This window comes from Coregonus lavaretus (genome assembly GCF_964263955.1).
Source record: "Coregonus lavaretus genome assembly, contig: HAP1_SCAFFOLD_2495, whole genome shotgun sequence".
NCBI lineage: Eukaryota > Metazoa > Chordata > Actinopteri > Salmoniformes > Salmonidae > Coregonus > Coregonus lavaretus.
In genome coordinates, this window is record NW_028161349.1 from 62,719 (window position 1) to 80,241 (window position 17,523).

At 43.6% G+C, this 17,523-nt stretch overlaps 1 protein-coding gene across 1 annotated transcript; it reads left to right on the top strand.

Annotated features, from left to right (window-relative positions):
• Positions 1-432: 432 nt before the first annotated feature.
• LOC311120777 (SRSF protein kinase 1-like) lies at positions 433-17,513 on the top strand (the record flags this gene model as incomplete). Its single annotated transcript, XM_084195352.1, has 13 exons — positions 433-487; positions 1,803-1,857; positions 6,586-6,704; positions 8,702-8,810; positions 9,004-9,091; positions 9,235-9,429; positions 10,595-10,760; positions 10,905-10,930; positions 12,040-12,274; positions 12,586-13,140; positions 15,862-15,962; positions 16,202-16,309; positions 17,444-17,513. Coding segments are annotated over exons 1-13 (1,840 nt in total), but the record flags the coding sequence as incomplete, so codon positions are not given.
• Between the last annotated feature and the right edge of the window lie 10 nt (positions 17,514-17,523).

The following is a 17,523-nucleotide window of genomic DNA, read 5'->3' on the forward strand; positions in this document are numbered from 1 at the left end:
GCCATTCTACGGACAATGTTTGTCTATGGAGATTGCATGGCTGTGTGCTCGCTCGATTTTATAAACCTGTCAGCAACAGGTGTGGCTGAAATACCTGAATCCACTCATTTGAAGGGGTGTCCACCTACTGTTGGCCATGTAGTGCAGCTACCAACAATGACAAGAAACTGCCATGTGGGGAATCATAAGTGACTGGTTTCATCATGTTGATACCATGTCTTGTTTTGATTTCAACAAGTCCTCATTGTACAAATGTATTCATGTTTTCAATAAACATTGGAGACGAAATATAGTTTACATGTTGTCAACAATCCAAACCAACCACGTCTGTTTGCCACATAGTTGCGCACGCGTCGGTTTTGTTGCAGTGTCGAAACGCTGGCTTTTAATTTGAAGGTTTCTCGTTATCATATTCAAGTGACGTCATCGTTTGTGCTGTTGGCATAAGGAAGATCTGTGAACTACCCGGCCAACATGGAGAGAAAAGGTAATTGTTATAAAGGCATAAAAGACAAACAATTAATCAGTAAGCAGTTTTGTGTTAATATAATATATGAACAAACGTGATTTTGATGTCGTATTTAAAGCTACTGTTCATGTTATCGACGTACTCTTATGTACGAAATGTTTTGTGGAATTGCATGTCTCCTGCTAAACTGAACGCCAGGCACGCACTGGCGCAGCTAGCTAATGCTAACTAAGATAGGACAGGCATCAACCTGACCCCTATCTAACTACAATCCATTGATTCATATCATTGTTAACTATGACAAAGTAATTGAGTAAACGTGGAGGGAATCGTGCATTATTTGTGCGATTGGCATTAGCAGATCTTCAGTGAGTGGTGGTTGCACGAAAGCTAGCTAGCTGGCCAAACATCGCAGTTGTCGCTTCCTTTTTAAAGGAGGACGTTATTGATAATCTTCAACCAGTAGCTCACGTATGTAGCTAATGCTGCCAACTATTTGATTTGTCTAACAATGTTGGCTAACTATTGTCGCAGGAAACAACTGTGGCTAATGTTAGCTGGCTAATAATTCATTAACCTAGCTACCTCAGCCACCTTTCAACTGTCGTTGGATAGCTAGCTAGCATATAACGTTCCGTTCAGCGAGTCACTATATGGAAACATAGCTAGCTAAAATACTGCTTAACCAGTAATGTGATAGCTAGCTAAAATACTGCTTAACCAGTAATGTGATAGCTAGCTAAAATACTGCTTAACCAGTAATGTGATAGCTAGCTAAAATACTGCTTAACCAGTAATGTGATAGCTAGCTAAAATACTGCTTAACCAGTAATGTGATAGCTAGCTAAAATACTGCTTAACCAGTAATGTGATAGCTAACTAAAATACTGCTTAACCAGTAATGTTATAGCTAGCTAAAATACTGCTTAACCAGTAATGTGATAGCTAACTAAAATACTGCTTAACCAGTAATGTTATAGCTAGCTAAAATACTGCTTAACCAGTAATGTTATAGCTAGCTAAAATACTGCTTAACCAGTAATGTTATAGCTAGCTAAAATACTGCTTAACCAGTAATGTTATAGCTAGCTAAAATACTGCTTAACCAGTAATGTTATAGCTAGCTAAAATACTGCTTAACCAGTAATGTTATAGCTAGCTAAAATACTGCGTAACCAGTAATGTGATAGCTAGCTAAAATACTGCTTAACCAGTAATGTTATAGCTAGCTAAAATACTGCTTAACCAGTAATGTGATAGCTAGTTAAAATACTGCTTAACCAGTAATGTGATAGCTAGCTAGATATTGAATAAATGTCTTTCATTGCATTAGTTCTAGCTCTTCGAGCGAGGAAGAAGAGGGCGAAAGCGAAGAAGTCCAGCAAGAAGTGAGTCATTCTGCATACCTACTGGTTAACAAACATGTCTTGCCGCACAACACTTGGCTACATCTAATGACACAGGCATTTGGTTTGACCCAAAGCATTGAATCAGCTGGAGGCCGAGAGCATACATCCAGTTTCCGTGGTGTCCTAAAAAGCACTGATTGACTGGGCGTTGTGGTCTGTGTCCACTCCAGACTGTACAGCAGATGTTCTGATTTAGCAATATCCATGATGAAGTCACTTCCCTTGTCAGTCAGCACATCTGTTTGTTTTTTTACCACGCACCATATCACCTAGTTAATGATTTATTTAGGATCATAGTACAGTTGCTAGTGAAACTCTACACACCCCTTGCACAGTATTCACATTTTGCTGCCTTAAAATAAAAAGGGATTACGTTCGATTTGGTTCCCCTATCGAGCTACACAACCTATTCCACTTAGAAATACAAAAATGAGGATGTATTGATTGTCTTCACAGCCCATAGTTAATACATGGTGAAGCACCTTTGGCAGCTATTACAGCTGCGAATCGTTTTGAATAGTATTCTACTGACCTTGCACAACTCTTAGGGCAACATACTGTATATCCATTGTTTTGTCAAAATTCATCAAGCTCAGTCAATCTGGTTGGGAATCATTGATGGACAGCAATTTTCAAACCTTGTCTCTGATTTTTATTTTTTTTAAGCAGATTTAAATCAGGAAGGAGACTGGGCCATTCAGGAACACAACACCTCTTGGAAAGCCATTCTTGTTTGTCTTTGGCATAGTAAAATAAACGTTTTCAGAAGACTGAGGTGTCATGTTATGGTATGCGTGTTACCTGGGCTTTGCTCCTTTCATATTTATTTTGATTGTAACCAACTCCCCAGTCCCTGCCGGTGACAAGCATACCCATAACATGATGCTGCCACCACAACACTTGAAAATACAAAGGGATCAACATTGCATTCACTCTACATTACTGGCCTGTATGACAAAGTGAAAAGAAGGAAGTGTGTGTTATAAAATCCACTCCAAATCATCCATTGTGTTTGCAACAAGGCTGTTAAGTAATACTGCAAGACAACATGGCCTAAATTAAAAACTACAGCTTTGGGTCAAATCCAATGCAACACAAAACCGAGTGAAACCCTCTGTATTTTCAAGTAATGTATAAGATCTCATATGCCTGTGTTTACCACAGACCTTATTTTCAGCGTTTATCCCCCCAAGAATAGCATTCATTTCCCCATAGGCTTTGGCCAATGAACCATGGCGGAGTTAGTGCCTACAAAAAGACGCCATTACTATTTCTCTCTATTACATGCCAAAGACACAGCCTACACCTCTCCTCTTTCCAAGAGGTGTTGAGGGTTCCTGTTTTCATGAGACTGACCAGGTGAAAGCTATGATCCCTTATTGATGTCACTTGTTAAGTCCACTTCAATCAGTGTAGATGAAGGGGAGGAGACAACAGGTTAAATAAGGGTTTTTAAGCCTCGAGTTGAATTGTGTATGTGTGCCAGGCGCACCAGTTTGTGTCAAGAACTGCAACGCTGCTGGGGTTTTCACGCTCAACAGTTTCCCGTGTGTATCAAGAATGGTCCACCACCCAAAGGACATCCAGCCAACTTGACATAACTGTGGCAAGCATTGGAGTCAACATGGGCCAGCAGCCCTGTGGAACCCTTTCGACACCTTGTAGAGTTTATGCCCTGACAAATTGAGGCTGTTCTGAGGGCAAAGGGGGGAGGGTGCAACTCAATATTAGGACAGTGTTCTTAATGTTTGCGATATGTTCTAGAAAATGCAATGCATGCTTTGTGTGAAGTTTCTAGAAAGACTTTGTATGGTGATTCATTATAGGCTTTGAGTGTCTTAACTATAACTGCCTCTGGTTTATCTATTATTTGTAGTCAGAAGGAATGCAGCATATCTGGAAATGTCTTGAGCTGCTAACATCAATATTTACATAGTGTTTGTGACCTGGACAGATATGGATGTCTGAATGCAGACAGCAGGGCTACTCATGGAGCGCCAAAGCACTTCTGGCTTTTGTTTCCCCTCTGACAGTTACTTGTACTCAGTTAATTAGCTAATTGGTGTCCCAGGTCTACAGTAAATCAGTCCCTAATTATATATCGCAAGATGTAAAGCCGGCAGAAGTGTAACTGGGTCAGATTTGAGTTGCCCCGGCATGGCAGGCACACAGTTTAGTACAAATGTCAGTGCCTCTTGGGCCTGCCCAGAACGACAATGTACCTCAAAGAATCCTATAACACCCATTTTGAATATCTTAGAATGTTATGAATGATGTACAGTATTTTAGTAAATCCTGTGTATAGGAAGGATTGAGATTGTTGTGGTTTAGCCAACAGCCAAGCCAACCCGCACTATGCCATCACACATGGCAGACATCCTTCTGTAGGCCCTATGTTATGTAAGGCCTATCTGCTGTGCTGCTAGCTATATTTAAAACAGCAGGAGAGCGGTGAAGTTAACTGAAGTATGACATTATGGACGGTGGAAATGCCATGTCCATCAAGGTATTATTATAGATTATGGCAGTTTCTGCTAAAGAACACAGCCTAGTCTCAGCACCCAAAACCAAACCTTATCACGAGACTTCACATTAGCCTAGATAGGCAAAACTTTTTTGTATTTTTCGAACAATGGATTTCCACACTGCGGTCATCCTGTGTATGTGAATAACTTGCGTTTATTTCTAGAGCAGTAAGCCAGTTAGCTGGCTGTTACACTGATTTGAGACGTCTTGAATGGAAAAGGGCAACAGTCCTGTATCAAATGTCAGTGTAAATGCCATGCAAGTCACTCATCTCTGGAAAAAAAGTTTACGTCATCCTTGGGAAAAACGTCTATTTTTATGAAAGAGGCGGTAGAATGTAATACTGCATTTAGCGTGCGAGACATGTTAAAATTGAAGGCGATAGTCTGTGATATTTTGTTATTGTTGTCATACTGTAGTTAGTGCATTACTCAGACTAGTATGACCTCCAGGCAGCCAGCCGACAGCGTCTCAGCAGCAGCCCCAGCCAGAGGCCTCTGTTCTAAATACAGTGCCTTCAGAGAGTACTCATACCCCTTGGACTTATTCCACGTTTTGTTGTTACAGCCTGAATTCAGAATGGATTAAATTGATTTTTTTTCTCACCCATCTACACACACAATACCCCATCATGACAAAGTGAAAGCATGTTTTTAGAAATTGTAGCAAATGTATTCAATTTTAAATACAGAAATATCACATTTGCACAAGTATTCCCACCCCTGAGTCAATACTTTGTAGAAGCACATTTGGTGGTAATTACAGCTTTGAGTGGTCTTGTGTATGTCTGTATCAGCTTTGCACATCTGGATTTGGGGATTTTTTTTGCCATTCTTCCTTGAAGATTTTCTCAAGCTCTGTTAAGTTAGATGGGAAGCAGCGGTGAACAGCAATCTTCAAGTCTTTCCACAAATGTTCAATGGCATTCAAGTCTGGGCTTTGGCTGGGCCACTCAAGGACTTTCACATTCTTGTTCTGAAGCCATTCCAGCGTTGCTTTGGCTGTATGCTTTGAGTCGTCCTGTAGGAACGTAAATCTTCGCCCCCAGTCTAAGGTCGTTTGCACTCTGAAGCAGGTTCTCAAGGATTTAGCTCCATTCATTGTTCCCTCTCCTTACCAGTCTCCCAGTCCCTGCTGCTGAAAAGCATCCCCATAGCATGATGCTGCCACCACCATGCTTCACAGTAGGGATGGTGTTCGATGGGTGATGAGCTGTGCCTGCTTTTCTCCAGACATAGCGCTTTGCATTCAGGTCAAAGAGTTCCATTTATTTCTCATTAGACCACAGAATCTTTTGCCATATGCTTGAAGTCTTTCACATGCCTTTTTGCAAACTCCAGGCGTGCTGTCATGTGCCTTTTTCCTCAGGAGTGGCTTCTGTCAGGTCACTCTCCCATAAAGCCCAGATTGGTGAAGTGCTGTAGAGACTGTTGTCCTTCTGGCAGGTTCTCCCATCTCAGCCAAGGAACTCTGTAGTTCTGTCAGGGTGGTCATTGGGTTCTTGGTTACCTCCCTGACCAAGGTCCTTCTTGCCCGGTTGCTCAGTTTGGTCGGACGGCCAGCTCTAGGCAGAGTCTGGGTCGTTCCATATTTTTTCCATTTCCTAATGATGGAGACCACTGTGCTCTTGGGAACTTTCAGCACTCTAGAAATAGTTTTCTACCCTTCCCCAGATATATGCCTCATCACAATTTTATATCTCTGAGATCTACAGATGTTCCTTGGACTTTGTGGTATAGTTTCTGCTCTGACATGCACTGTCAAGTGGGACCGTTGTATAGACAGGTGTGTTTTCTTTCTAAATCATGTCCAAACAATTTGAATTGGCCACAGGTGGACTCCAATCAAGTAGTAGTGACATCTCAAGAATGATCTAAGGAAATTGTATGCACCTGAGCTCAATTTGGAGTGTCGTAGCAAAGAGGTGTGAATACTTATGTAAATTCGAGTTCTGTATTTCATTTTCAATACGTTTTGCAGAAATGACTAAACATGTTTTCAATTTGTCATTATGGACTATTGTGTGTAGGTGGGTGAAAAAAAATTATATTTAATCAATTTTTGAATTCAGGCTGTAACACAACAAAATGTGGAATAAGTCAAGGTGTATGAATACTTTCTGAAGGCACTGTATGTTCTGTTATCGTTGTTATACTTCCAGAACATTCATGTGTCTTCCAGGCACCCAGCTGCTCAGCAGCAGTCCCAAGCAGAGGCCTCTCCCCAGGAGCCAGAGGAGCCGGAGGAGATCCTAGGCTCTGATGACGAGGAGCAGGAGGACCCCAATGACTACTGCAAAGGTGAGTGGTCCTCGTATACTCACAATGTACTGGAGGTCTTCACGGAACTACCCGAGATCCGACGTGGAAAATATGTGAAATACCGACAGTATCCAAAATGTATATTTTGAAGAGTTTAGTTCCTAAACAAACAAATGCAAATTTCACTCATTTACATTTTATTCTCTTAAGTTATTGTCAGGGGGTCGGTCACCTTTCATCAAACCGAATGTGTCAATATCATTTTGTGACAACTGCATGTTCTCTTTATGAAAACTCGCCATTGACGTGGGATATTGTAGCCTACTTGTTGTGAGAGAGGAGGAAGACTCCGGGGGGGGGGGGGGAGAATGATAGCCTAGGCTATAAGAAAGTGAGTTTCTGAAACACTGAGTCGTTATTTGCTAATGTGAAGAAACTGAATGAAAGGGAGTACAGGGAATGACAGAGGCTACAGGGAATGACAGAGGCTACAGGGAATGACAGAGGCTACAGGGAATGACAGAGGCTACAGGGAATGACAGAGGCTACAGGGAATGACAGAGGCTACAGGGAATGAGAGAGGCTACAGGGAGGGAAAACCAACGTCTGTATGGGTCTCATGCACGTTGTGGATACGGAGGAGGCTCTTGGCCCATATTTTCAAGACCTGAGTTATTTAATGCATTTGTTTAATTTATTCAATTTACTAGTTTAAATATCTTAATTTATTAATTTAGGCTTAGCCTATTTAATAGTCCTATGGGCTACTTTGCTATTGTATTTGGGCTATTTTCTAAGTTTTCTAATGTTGAGTGACTCGAGTCAGTGTGATGTTTGTCAGCATAAATTCTGCTCGGGGGCGGCAGGTAGCTTAGTGGGTAAGAGCGTTGTGCCAGTAACCGAAAGGTCGCTGGTTCTAATCCCCGAGCCGACTAGGTGAAAAATCTGTCGATGTGCCCTTAAGCAAGGCACTTAACCCTAATTGCTCCTGTAAGTCGCTCTGGATAAGAGCGTCTGCTAAATGACTAAAATGTAAATTTTGAGAGAAAAAATCGGATCTCAATTTCGGCATCTGAGAAGACCTCTACAATGTACACACTTGCCACTTTTGTTCAAAGTTCACAAAATAAACACAGCTGTAGAAGAGTCTCCTCACTTTGATCAATGTCAATTTCAGACTTAAGTAAACCCACACAGGATGTTATTATACTGAACAAAAATATAAACGCAACATGTAAAGTGTTGGTTTCATGTTTCATGAGCTGAAATAAAAGATCCCAGAAATGTTCCATACGAACAAAAAGCTTAATTTTCTCACGTTGTGCAGGCATTTCTTTACATCCCTGTTAGTGAGCATTTCTCCTTTGCCAAGATAATCCATCCACCTGACAGGTGTGGCATATCAAGAAGCTGATTAAACAGCATGATCATTATACAGGTGCACCCTTTGTTCGACAATAAAAGGCCACTCTAAAATGTGCAGTTTCGTCTCACAACACAATGCCACAGATGTCTCAAGGTTTGAGGGAGCATCCAATTGGCATACTGACTGCAGGAATGTCCACCAGAGCTGTTGCCAGATAATTAAATGTTAATTTCTCTACCATAAGCCGCCTCCAACGTAGTTTTAGAGAATTTGGCAGTACATCCAACCGGCCTCACAACCGCAGACAACGTTTAACCACACCAGCGGAGGACCTCCACATCCATCTTCTTCACCTGCGGGAGCGTCTGAGACCAGCCAACCGGACAGCTGATGAAACTGAGGAGAATTCTGGTCTGGCTCCCCAGTGGGTGGGCCTATGCCCTCCCAGGCCCATCCATGGATGCACCCCTGCCCAGTCATGTGAAATCCATAGATTAGGGCCTAATTTATTTATTTCAATTGACTGATTTCCTTAAATATACTGTAACTCAGTCAAATTGTTGAAATCGTTCAGTATACATAAAAAAAAATATTATTAGTCCTAATAACAAATAATGAATGTTGAACTTGTTTTTCTTCTGTCACCAATCTCCCTCTCCTGTGTGTCTAGGTGGTTACCACCATGTAAAGATAGGAGACCTGTTCAACGGGAGGTACCATGTGATCAGGAAGCTGGGCTGGGGACACTTCTCCACTGTGTGGCTGGCCTGGGACATCCAGTAAGAACATCTTATCATACGTTTCTCTGTCCATTACACACGTAAAGGTGGATGTTTTTCTCTGAGCACATCTGAAATGGCATCGTATTGGCTCAGGCTGTAAGTATTGCACTATTTAAGGAATAGGGTGCCATTTGGGACAAAGAGACTGTCTTCTGTGTCAGCTTGACTGATTGACAGTCTGTTTTTTTAGGGTGAAGAGGTTTGTGGCTATGAAGGTAGTGAAGAGTGCAGAGCACTACACAGAGACAGCTGTGGATGAGATCAAACTGCTGAGATCTGTGAGTACTAACTTAAGTCAGCTATACCCAACATGACATCAGCCTGATCTTTTCATCTGTAAAATGCCTCCTTTGCTCTCTTTTCTTTTCATTTCGGACACATTTGTTCTGATAAGTTTGGTTTTCCTGGCTTTGCTTCGTAGGTGAGAAACACAGACCCTGATGACCCCAAGAGGGAAATGGTGGTCCAGCTACTAGATGACTTCAAGATCTCCGGCATCAACGGGACTCATGTGTGCATGGTGTTTGAGGTGCTGGGGCACCACCTACTGAAGTGGATCATCAAGTCCAACTACCAGGGCCTTCCTCTGCCCTGCGTCAAGAGCATCATACGACAGGTAACTATTACCAAGAGCATCATACGACAGGTAACTATTACCAAGAGCATCATACGACGGTTAACTAGTACCAAGAGCATCATACGACAGGTAACTAGTACCAAGAGCATCATACGACAGGTAACTAGTACCAAGAGCATCATATGACAGGTAACTAGTACCAAGAGCATCATGTGACGGTTAACTAGTACCAAGAGCATCATACGACAGGTAACTAGTACCAAGAGCATCATGTGACGGTTAACTAGTACCAAGAGCATCATATGACAGGTAACTAGTACCAAGAGCATCATGTGACGGTTAACTAGTACCAAGAGCATCATACGACAGGTAACTAGTACCAAGAGCATCATATGACGGTTAACTAGTACCAAGAGCATCATACGACAGGTAACTAGTACCAAGAGCATCATACGACAGGTAACTAGTACCAAGAGCATCATATGACGGTTAACTAGTACCAAGAGCATCATGTGACAAGTAACTAGTACCAAGAGCATCATGTGACAAGTAACTAGTACCAAGAGCATCATATGACAGGTAACTAGTACCAAGAGCATCATACGACAGGTAACTAGTACCAAGAGCATCATATGACAGGTAACTAGTACCAAGAGCATCATGTGACGGTTAACTAGTACCAAGAGCATCATACGACAGGTAACTAGTACCAAGAGCATCATGTGACGGTTAACTAGTACCAAGAGCATCATATGACAGGTAACTAGTACCAAGAGCATCATGTGACGGTTAACTATTACCAAGAGCATCATACGACAGGTAACTAGTACCAAGAGCATCATATGACGGTTAACTAGTACCAAGAGCATCATGTGACGGTTAACTAGTACCAAGAGCATCATGTGACAAGTAACTAGTACTAAGATACATATCCTCATACCTTGGCTACCCTAATCTCAGAATCCAGAACCAAATATTGCGTGTGCTAGCTACTCAATTTGACATTTATCTAAACAATGTGTCATGAGAGACATGGGGCCGGCATCTGTTCCTCCCATACGTGTTTGTGCTTGTTTTGAAGGTTTTACTTGCAGTATCTGTGACATGTGGTTGTTTTACCTACCTTAATTGAATGCACTGAATGTAAATCACTCTGGATAAGAGCGTCTGCTAAATGACTGAAATGTAATGGAACGTTATCCAGGTCCTCCAGGGGCTGGACTACCTTCACACCAAGTGTAAGATCATCCACACGGACATCAAGCCAGAGAACATCCTGTTGACGGTGAATGAGCCGTACGTGAGGAGGCTGGCCGCGGAGGCTACAGAGTGGCAGAAAGCAGGGGCTCCCCCCCCCTCAGGGTCAGCGGGTAGGGGCCATACACACACCGTACAGACCGACTACTGTGATGCAGTGCCCTAGTTCCAGTTTATTGGGAGGCTCTGCATTTTCTGGGTTTGGGCACAAGATTATTATTGTTTTGTATTCTTACTTGGTTCTGTTGTCTTTTCAGTCAGCACAGCGCCCGCTCCAAAAGCAGTAAGTTGCCTCTTTTCATTCGTTGCCTCTGCTTGAGATTTGTTTGTTGTTGTTGTTACTAAACCCTGTTGGTGTTGTTACTAAACCCTGTTGGTGTTGTTACTAAACCCTGTTGGTGTTGTTACTAAACCCTGGTGGTGGTGTTACTAAACCCTGGTGGTGGTGGTGTTGTTGTTACTAAACCCTGTTGGTGTTGTTAAACCCTGGTGTTACTAAACCCTGTTGGTGTTGTTACTAAACCCTGGTGGTGGTGTTGTTGTTACTAAACCCTGGTGGTGGTGTTACTAAACCCTGGTGGTGTTGTTACTAAACCCTGTTGGTGTTGTTACTAAACCCTGTTGGTGTTGTTACTAAACCCTGTTGGTGTTGTTACTAAACCCTGGTGGTGGTGTTACTAAACCCTGGTGGTGTTGTTACTAAACCCTGTTGGTGTTGTTACTAAACCCTGGTGGTGGTGTTACTAAACCCTGTTGGTGTTGTTACTAAACCCTGGTGGTGTTGTTACTAAACCCTGTTGGTGGTGTTACTAAACCCTGTTGGTGGTGTTACTCAACCCTGGTGGTGGTGTTACTCAACCCTGGTGGTGTTGTTACTAAACCCTGGTGGTGGTGTTACTAAACCCTGTTGGTGTTGTTACTAAACCCTGTTGGTGTTGTTACTAAACCCTGGTGGTGGTGTTACTAAACCCTGGTGGTGTTGTTACTAAACCCTGTTGGTGGTGTTACTAAACCCTGGTGGTGGTGGTGGTGTTACTAAACCCTGGTGGTGGTGTTACTCAACCCTGGTGGTGGTGTTACTCAACCCTGGTGGTGGTGTTACTCAACCCTGGTGGTGTTGTTACTAAACCCTGGTGGTGGTGTTACTAAACCCTGGTGGTGGTGTTACTAAACCCTGGTGGTGGTGGTGTTACTAAACCCTGTTGTTGTTAAACCCTGGTGTTACTAAACCCTGTTGTTGTTACTAAACCCTGTTGTTACTAAACCCTGTTGTTGTTCTTACTAAACCCTGTTGGTGTTGTTACTAAACCCTGTTGGTGTTGTTACTAAACCCTGTTGTGAGTCCTGTCTGTCTGTCTCACTGTTCCTTTTCCTCTTCCTCCTGTTCTGCAGATGGCCAAAATGTCCAAGAACAAGAAGAAGAAGTTAAAGAAGAAGCAGAAGCGTCAGGCGGAGCTGTTGGAGAAATGCATTCTGGATCTGGAGGAGATGGAGAAGGCTCCGGGGAGGGAGGAGGAGGATGAAGAGGAGGACCCAGAGTCTCCAGTCTCTTCCAAACAGGAGCGGACATATTGTGCTCCTCTCAGACAGGTTTCCTTACAGGAGGTAGCCATCCAAGACTCAACCAGTGAGTGTCTGGAATTCAATTCAGTACAATTTTGTCCCTCAAGGGGATGTTGGTTAGATTAGTATTTTTCAATCATGGGCCTGGAGATCCACACTGGGTTGTACAGGCTTTTTGCTCAGCCCACCACTGATGCACCTGACTCAACTGATCTGCTAATTATCAAGCCCTTGATTAGTTGAATCAGCTGGGCTGGGACAAAAACCTGCACACCCAGTGGGTCTCCAAGACCAGGATGAAGAACAACACAGAATTAGACTAATTAGAAGGGAACTACTAGTCCAGCCTGACATGTTATTTTCTTGTTTACCCAGCGTGCATTGCGGGTGTGGATGTGACGCGGTTAGGACCACAAGGCATAATAACTGCGGGAAAGATGTACTGTAACGGCCTTCATCCTGAGGAAGAGGATAAAACAAAGGAGAGGGAGGAAGACCAACACAACGGTAACACAGACCCAGCAGAGGATCACGGTCTTCTTCAGGAGTCAAACCCACAGGAGTCAAACCCACAGGAGTCAAACCCACAGGAGTCAAAAAAGGAGTCAAATGGTCAGGAGTCTCCACCTCCTCAACCCGTGTGTAACGGCCTGGTGTCCCCAGAAACAGAGGAGCCTGAGACCCCAGAGAGTGAGGAGTGGAGTGGAGCTCTGACCAGGAAGATGGCTGAGACTGAAACAACAAGCTTTAGAGTCCGGGAGGAGGAGCAGCTGTCACCGGAGGAGGAGGAGCATCAGGAGAAGAATCAGGACAGGAGTCGGGAGGAAGTCACAGAGGAGGTGCAGGACAGGAGTTGGGGGGAGGAGGAGGCCACAGAGCTGCTGGATGATGTCCGTCAGTATGGAGAAGAACAGGAGAGTCTGAAGGATGGTGAGTAGACCACCATGATGTTGAGAACATTACGCTGCTATGCAGGGAGGAGCACGTGTGTGCCTAAACTGAAAAATGTAGGGGCATAATGAAAAATATTTGAGTTAACATTTTCTTTGTAGTAATGGTGCAAGCACGACGTTCATGAATCTGCTCTGTGTATTCTCCATGGCACTCAAGGGCTGCTGTACAGTGAACTAATCATTGCAACAATGATCATCTGGGTGATCATTTTTCTAGGCCCATTGGTGCTCCTAAATACAAATTCCAGGTCGCACAGCAAAATATTTAGACGCATATGCAAGTAAAATGGTTGCACTTTAGAGCCCTGCTATGTGGTGGAGCTGTAGACATGGCTATGTGTTTATCTCTAGCGATACAACCAGGAGGTTAGGAGGGCTTTTCATTATGATTGAACAAAGTCATCTCCTCATCTGAGTTTAAGTACAGTAGTTTGTTGTGTTCCTCCTTTATTTGACTGTCAGGTTAGTGTTGAAATGGCTGCTTGTCCTCTCTCTCTCCCCCTTCCCCTCTCTCTACCTCCCCCTTCCTCCCTCTCCCTTCCCCTCTCTCTACCTCTCACTTCCCTTCCCCTCTCTCTACCTCTCACTTCCCCTCTCTCTACCTCTCACTTCCCCTCTCTCTACCTCCCCCTTCCTCCCTCTCCCTTCCCCTCTCTCTACCTCTCACTTCCCTTCCCCTCTCTCTACCTCTCACTTCCCCTCTCTCTACCTCTCACTTCCCCTCTCTCTACCTCCCCCTTCCTCCCTCTCCCTTCCCCTCTCTCTACCTCTCACTTCCCTTCCCCTCTCTCTACCTCTCACTTCCCCTCTCTCTACCTCTCACTTCCCCTCTCTCTACCTCTCCCTTCCCCTCTCTTCCTCTCCCTCCCACTTCCCCTCTCTTCCTCTCCCTCCCCCTTCCCATCTCTCTCCCTCCCCCCCCCCTCTCTCTCCCTTCCTCCCCCCTTCCCCTCTCAATTTCAATTTAAGGCCTTTATTGGCATGGGAAACGTATGTTAACATTGCCAAAGCAAGTGAAGTAGATAGTAAACAAAAGTGAAATAAACAATAAATATTAACAGTAAACATTACACTCAGAAGTTTCAAAAGAATAAAGACATTTCAAATGTCATATTATGTATATATACAGTGTTGTAACAATGTGTAAATAGTTAAAGTACAAATGGGAAAGAAAATAAATAAACATAAATATGGGTTGTATTTACAATTGTGTTTGTTCTTCACTGGTTGCCCTTTTCTTGTGGCAACAGGTCACAAATCTTGCAGCTGTGATGGCACACTGTGGTTTTTCACCCAGTAGATAAGGGAGTTTATCAAAATTGGGTTTGTTTTCGAATTCTTTGTGGATCGCTGTAATCTGAGGGACATATGTGTCTCTAATATGGTCATACATTTGGCAGGAGGTTAGGAAGTGCAGCTCAGTTTCCACCTCATTTTGTGGGCAGTGTGCACATAGCCTGTCTTCTCTTGAGAGCCAGGTCTGCCTACGGCGGCCTTTCTCAATAGCAAGGCTATGCTCACTGAGTCTGTACATAGTCAAAGCTTTCCTTAAGTTTGGGTCAGTCACAGTGGTCAGGTATTCTCTCTCTGTTTAGGGACAAATAGCATTCTAATTTGCTCTGTTTTTTTGTTTGTTCTTTCCAATGTGTCAAGTAATTCTCTTTTTGTTTTCTCATGATTTGGTTGGGTCTAGTTGTGTTGTTGTTGTTGTCCTGGGGCTGTGTGGGGTCTGTTTGTGTTTGTGAACAGAGCCCCAGGACAAGCTTACTTAGGGGACTCTTCTCCAAGTTCATCTCTCTGTAGGTGATGGCTTTGTTATGGAAGGTTTGGGAATCGCTTCCTTTTAAGTGGTTATAGAATTTAACGTCTCTTCTGGATTTTGATAATTAGCGGGTATTGGCCTAATTCTGCTCTGCATGCATTATTTGGTGTTTTACGTTGTACACGGAGGATGTTTTTGCAGAATTCTGCATGCAGAGTCTCAATTTGGTGTTTGTCGCATTTTGTGAATTCTTGGTTGGTGAGCGGACCACAGACCTCAGAACCATAAAGGGCAATGGTTTCTATAACTGATTCAAGTATTTTTTGCCAGATCCTAATTGGTATGTCAAATTTTATGTTCCTTTTGATGGCATAGAAGGCCCTTCTTGCCTTGTCTCTCAGATCGTTCACAGCTTTGTGGAAGTTACCTGTGGCGCTGATGTTTAGGCAGAGGTATGTATAGTTTTTTGTGTGCTCTAGGGCAATGGTGTCTAGATGGAATTTGTATTTGTGGTCCTGGCAACTGGACCTTTTTTGGAACACCATTATTTTTGTCTTACTGAGATTTACTGTCAGGGCCCAGGTCTGACAGAATCTGTGCAGAAGATCTAGGTGCTGCTGTAGGCCCTCCTTGGTTGGTGACAGAAGCACCAGATCATCAGCAAACAAGACATTTCACTTCAGATTCTAGTAGGGTGAGGCCGGGTGCTGCAGACTGTTCTAGTGCCCTCGCCAATTCGTTGATATATATGTTGAAGAGGGTGGGGCTTAAACTGCATCCCTGTCTCACCCCACGGCCCTGTGGAAAGAAATGTGTGTTTTTTTGCCAATTTTAACCGCACACTTGTTGTTTGTGTACATGGATTTTATAATGTTGCATGTTTTTCTCCCCTCTCTTCCTCTCCCTTCCCCCCTCCCCCTCTCTCTCGGGATGCAGCCAAACTGGCAGCGGGGAACCTCCTGGTCAACCCCCTGGAGCCACTTAACGCAGACAGACTGAAGGTTAAGATAGCAGACCTGGGGAACGCCTGCTGGGTGGTGAGTATCTGTGCAGATGACCCAAGGAACCGAAGGGATTTCATGCTTAAGTCTTAACAGGCATTGATGTTGCCTGCCTGATTGGTTGAGCGTGCCTGGTGCAATGGAAAATGGCAAACCTCCAGATAGTCTCACTGAAATGCTCACTCTTAGACCCTTTTTAAAAGTATTTGAAAACTGCTACTATTTGAACTCCAGTCTGGGCAATATTCCCGTTGACCTGTGTGTCTCCTCCGCAGCACAAGCACTTTACAGAAGACATCCAGACGAGACAGTACCGTTCTCTGGAGGTGCTCATAGGGTCTGGCTACAATACACCAGCCGACATATGGAGCACAGCCTGCATGGTAAGCCTGGACAACCGACGACCGCTGACACACTCTACATGCATAACACACTGAACAAAAATATAAACGCAACATGTAAAGTGTTGGTCCCATGTCTCATGAGCAGAAGTAAAAGATCCCAGAAATGCTCCATACGAACAAAAAGCATATTTATTATTTATTTAGTGCACAAATTTGTTTACATCCCAGTTAGTGAGCATTTCTCCTTTGCCAAGATAATCCATCCACCTGACAGGTGTGGCATATCAATAATCTGATTTAAACAGCATGATCATTACACAGGTGCACCTTGTGCTGGGGACAATAAAAGGCCACTTTAAAATGTGCAGTTTGTCACACGACACAATGCCACAGATGTTTTGAGGGCGCGTGCAATTGGCATGCTGACTGCAGCAATGTCCACCAGAGCTGTTGCCAGAAAATGGAATGTTAATTTCTCTACCATAAGCCGCCTCCAACGCCGTTTTAGAGAATTTGGCAGTACGTCCAACCGGCCTCACAACCGCAGACCACATGTAACCACTCCAGCCCAGGACCTCCACATCCGGCTTCTTCACCTGTGGGATCGTTTGAAGGAGTATTTATTTCTGTAATAAAGCCCCTTTGTGCGGAAAAACTCATTCTGATTGGCTGGGCCAAGCGCTCAAGTGGGTGGGCCTATGCCCTCCCAGGTCCACCCATGGCAGTGCCCCGGCCCAGTCATGTGAAAACCATAGATTAGGGCCTAATGAATTTATTTCAATTGACTGATTTCCCTATATGAACTAACTCAATAAAATCTTTGAAATTGTTGCATGTTGCGTTTATATTTTTGTTCTATATATATATAATATACGTGTGTGTGTGAGAAGAAGAGGTTCATTTTGTCGTTTCTGTAAATTAGGTGGTCTTGGATGTATCACAAAGTTAAGGATGACTAGAATTCCCTTTTACTAACCAAGTGAATTTCCCAATTTGAGATAATAAAGGATATTTGACTTGAATTAAGGGAAGAGGAATGTCTGGACAGAAAGGAGGTAATATTTAGAACGGCTGACGGTCTTTCTCCCTACAGTACAGTGTCTGTTTCCTGTGATTTAGTCCGCCTGTTTGTGTTGCTATTTATGTTTATAGTTTGTTTACTTGTCTCTGTAGGCGTTTGAGCTGGCCACGGGGGACTACTTGTTTGAGCCCCATTCCGGGGAAGATTACGCCAGGGATGAAGGTAATGATAC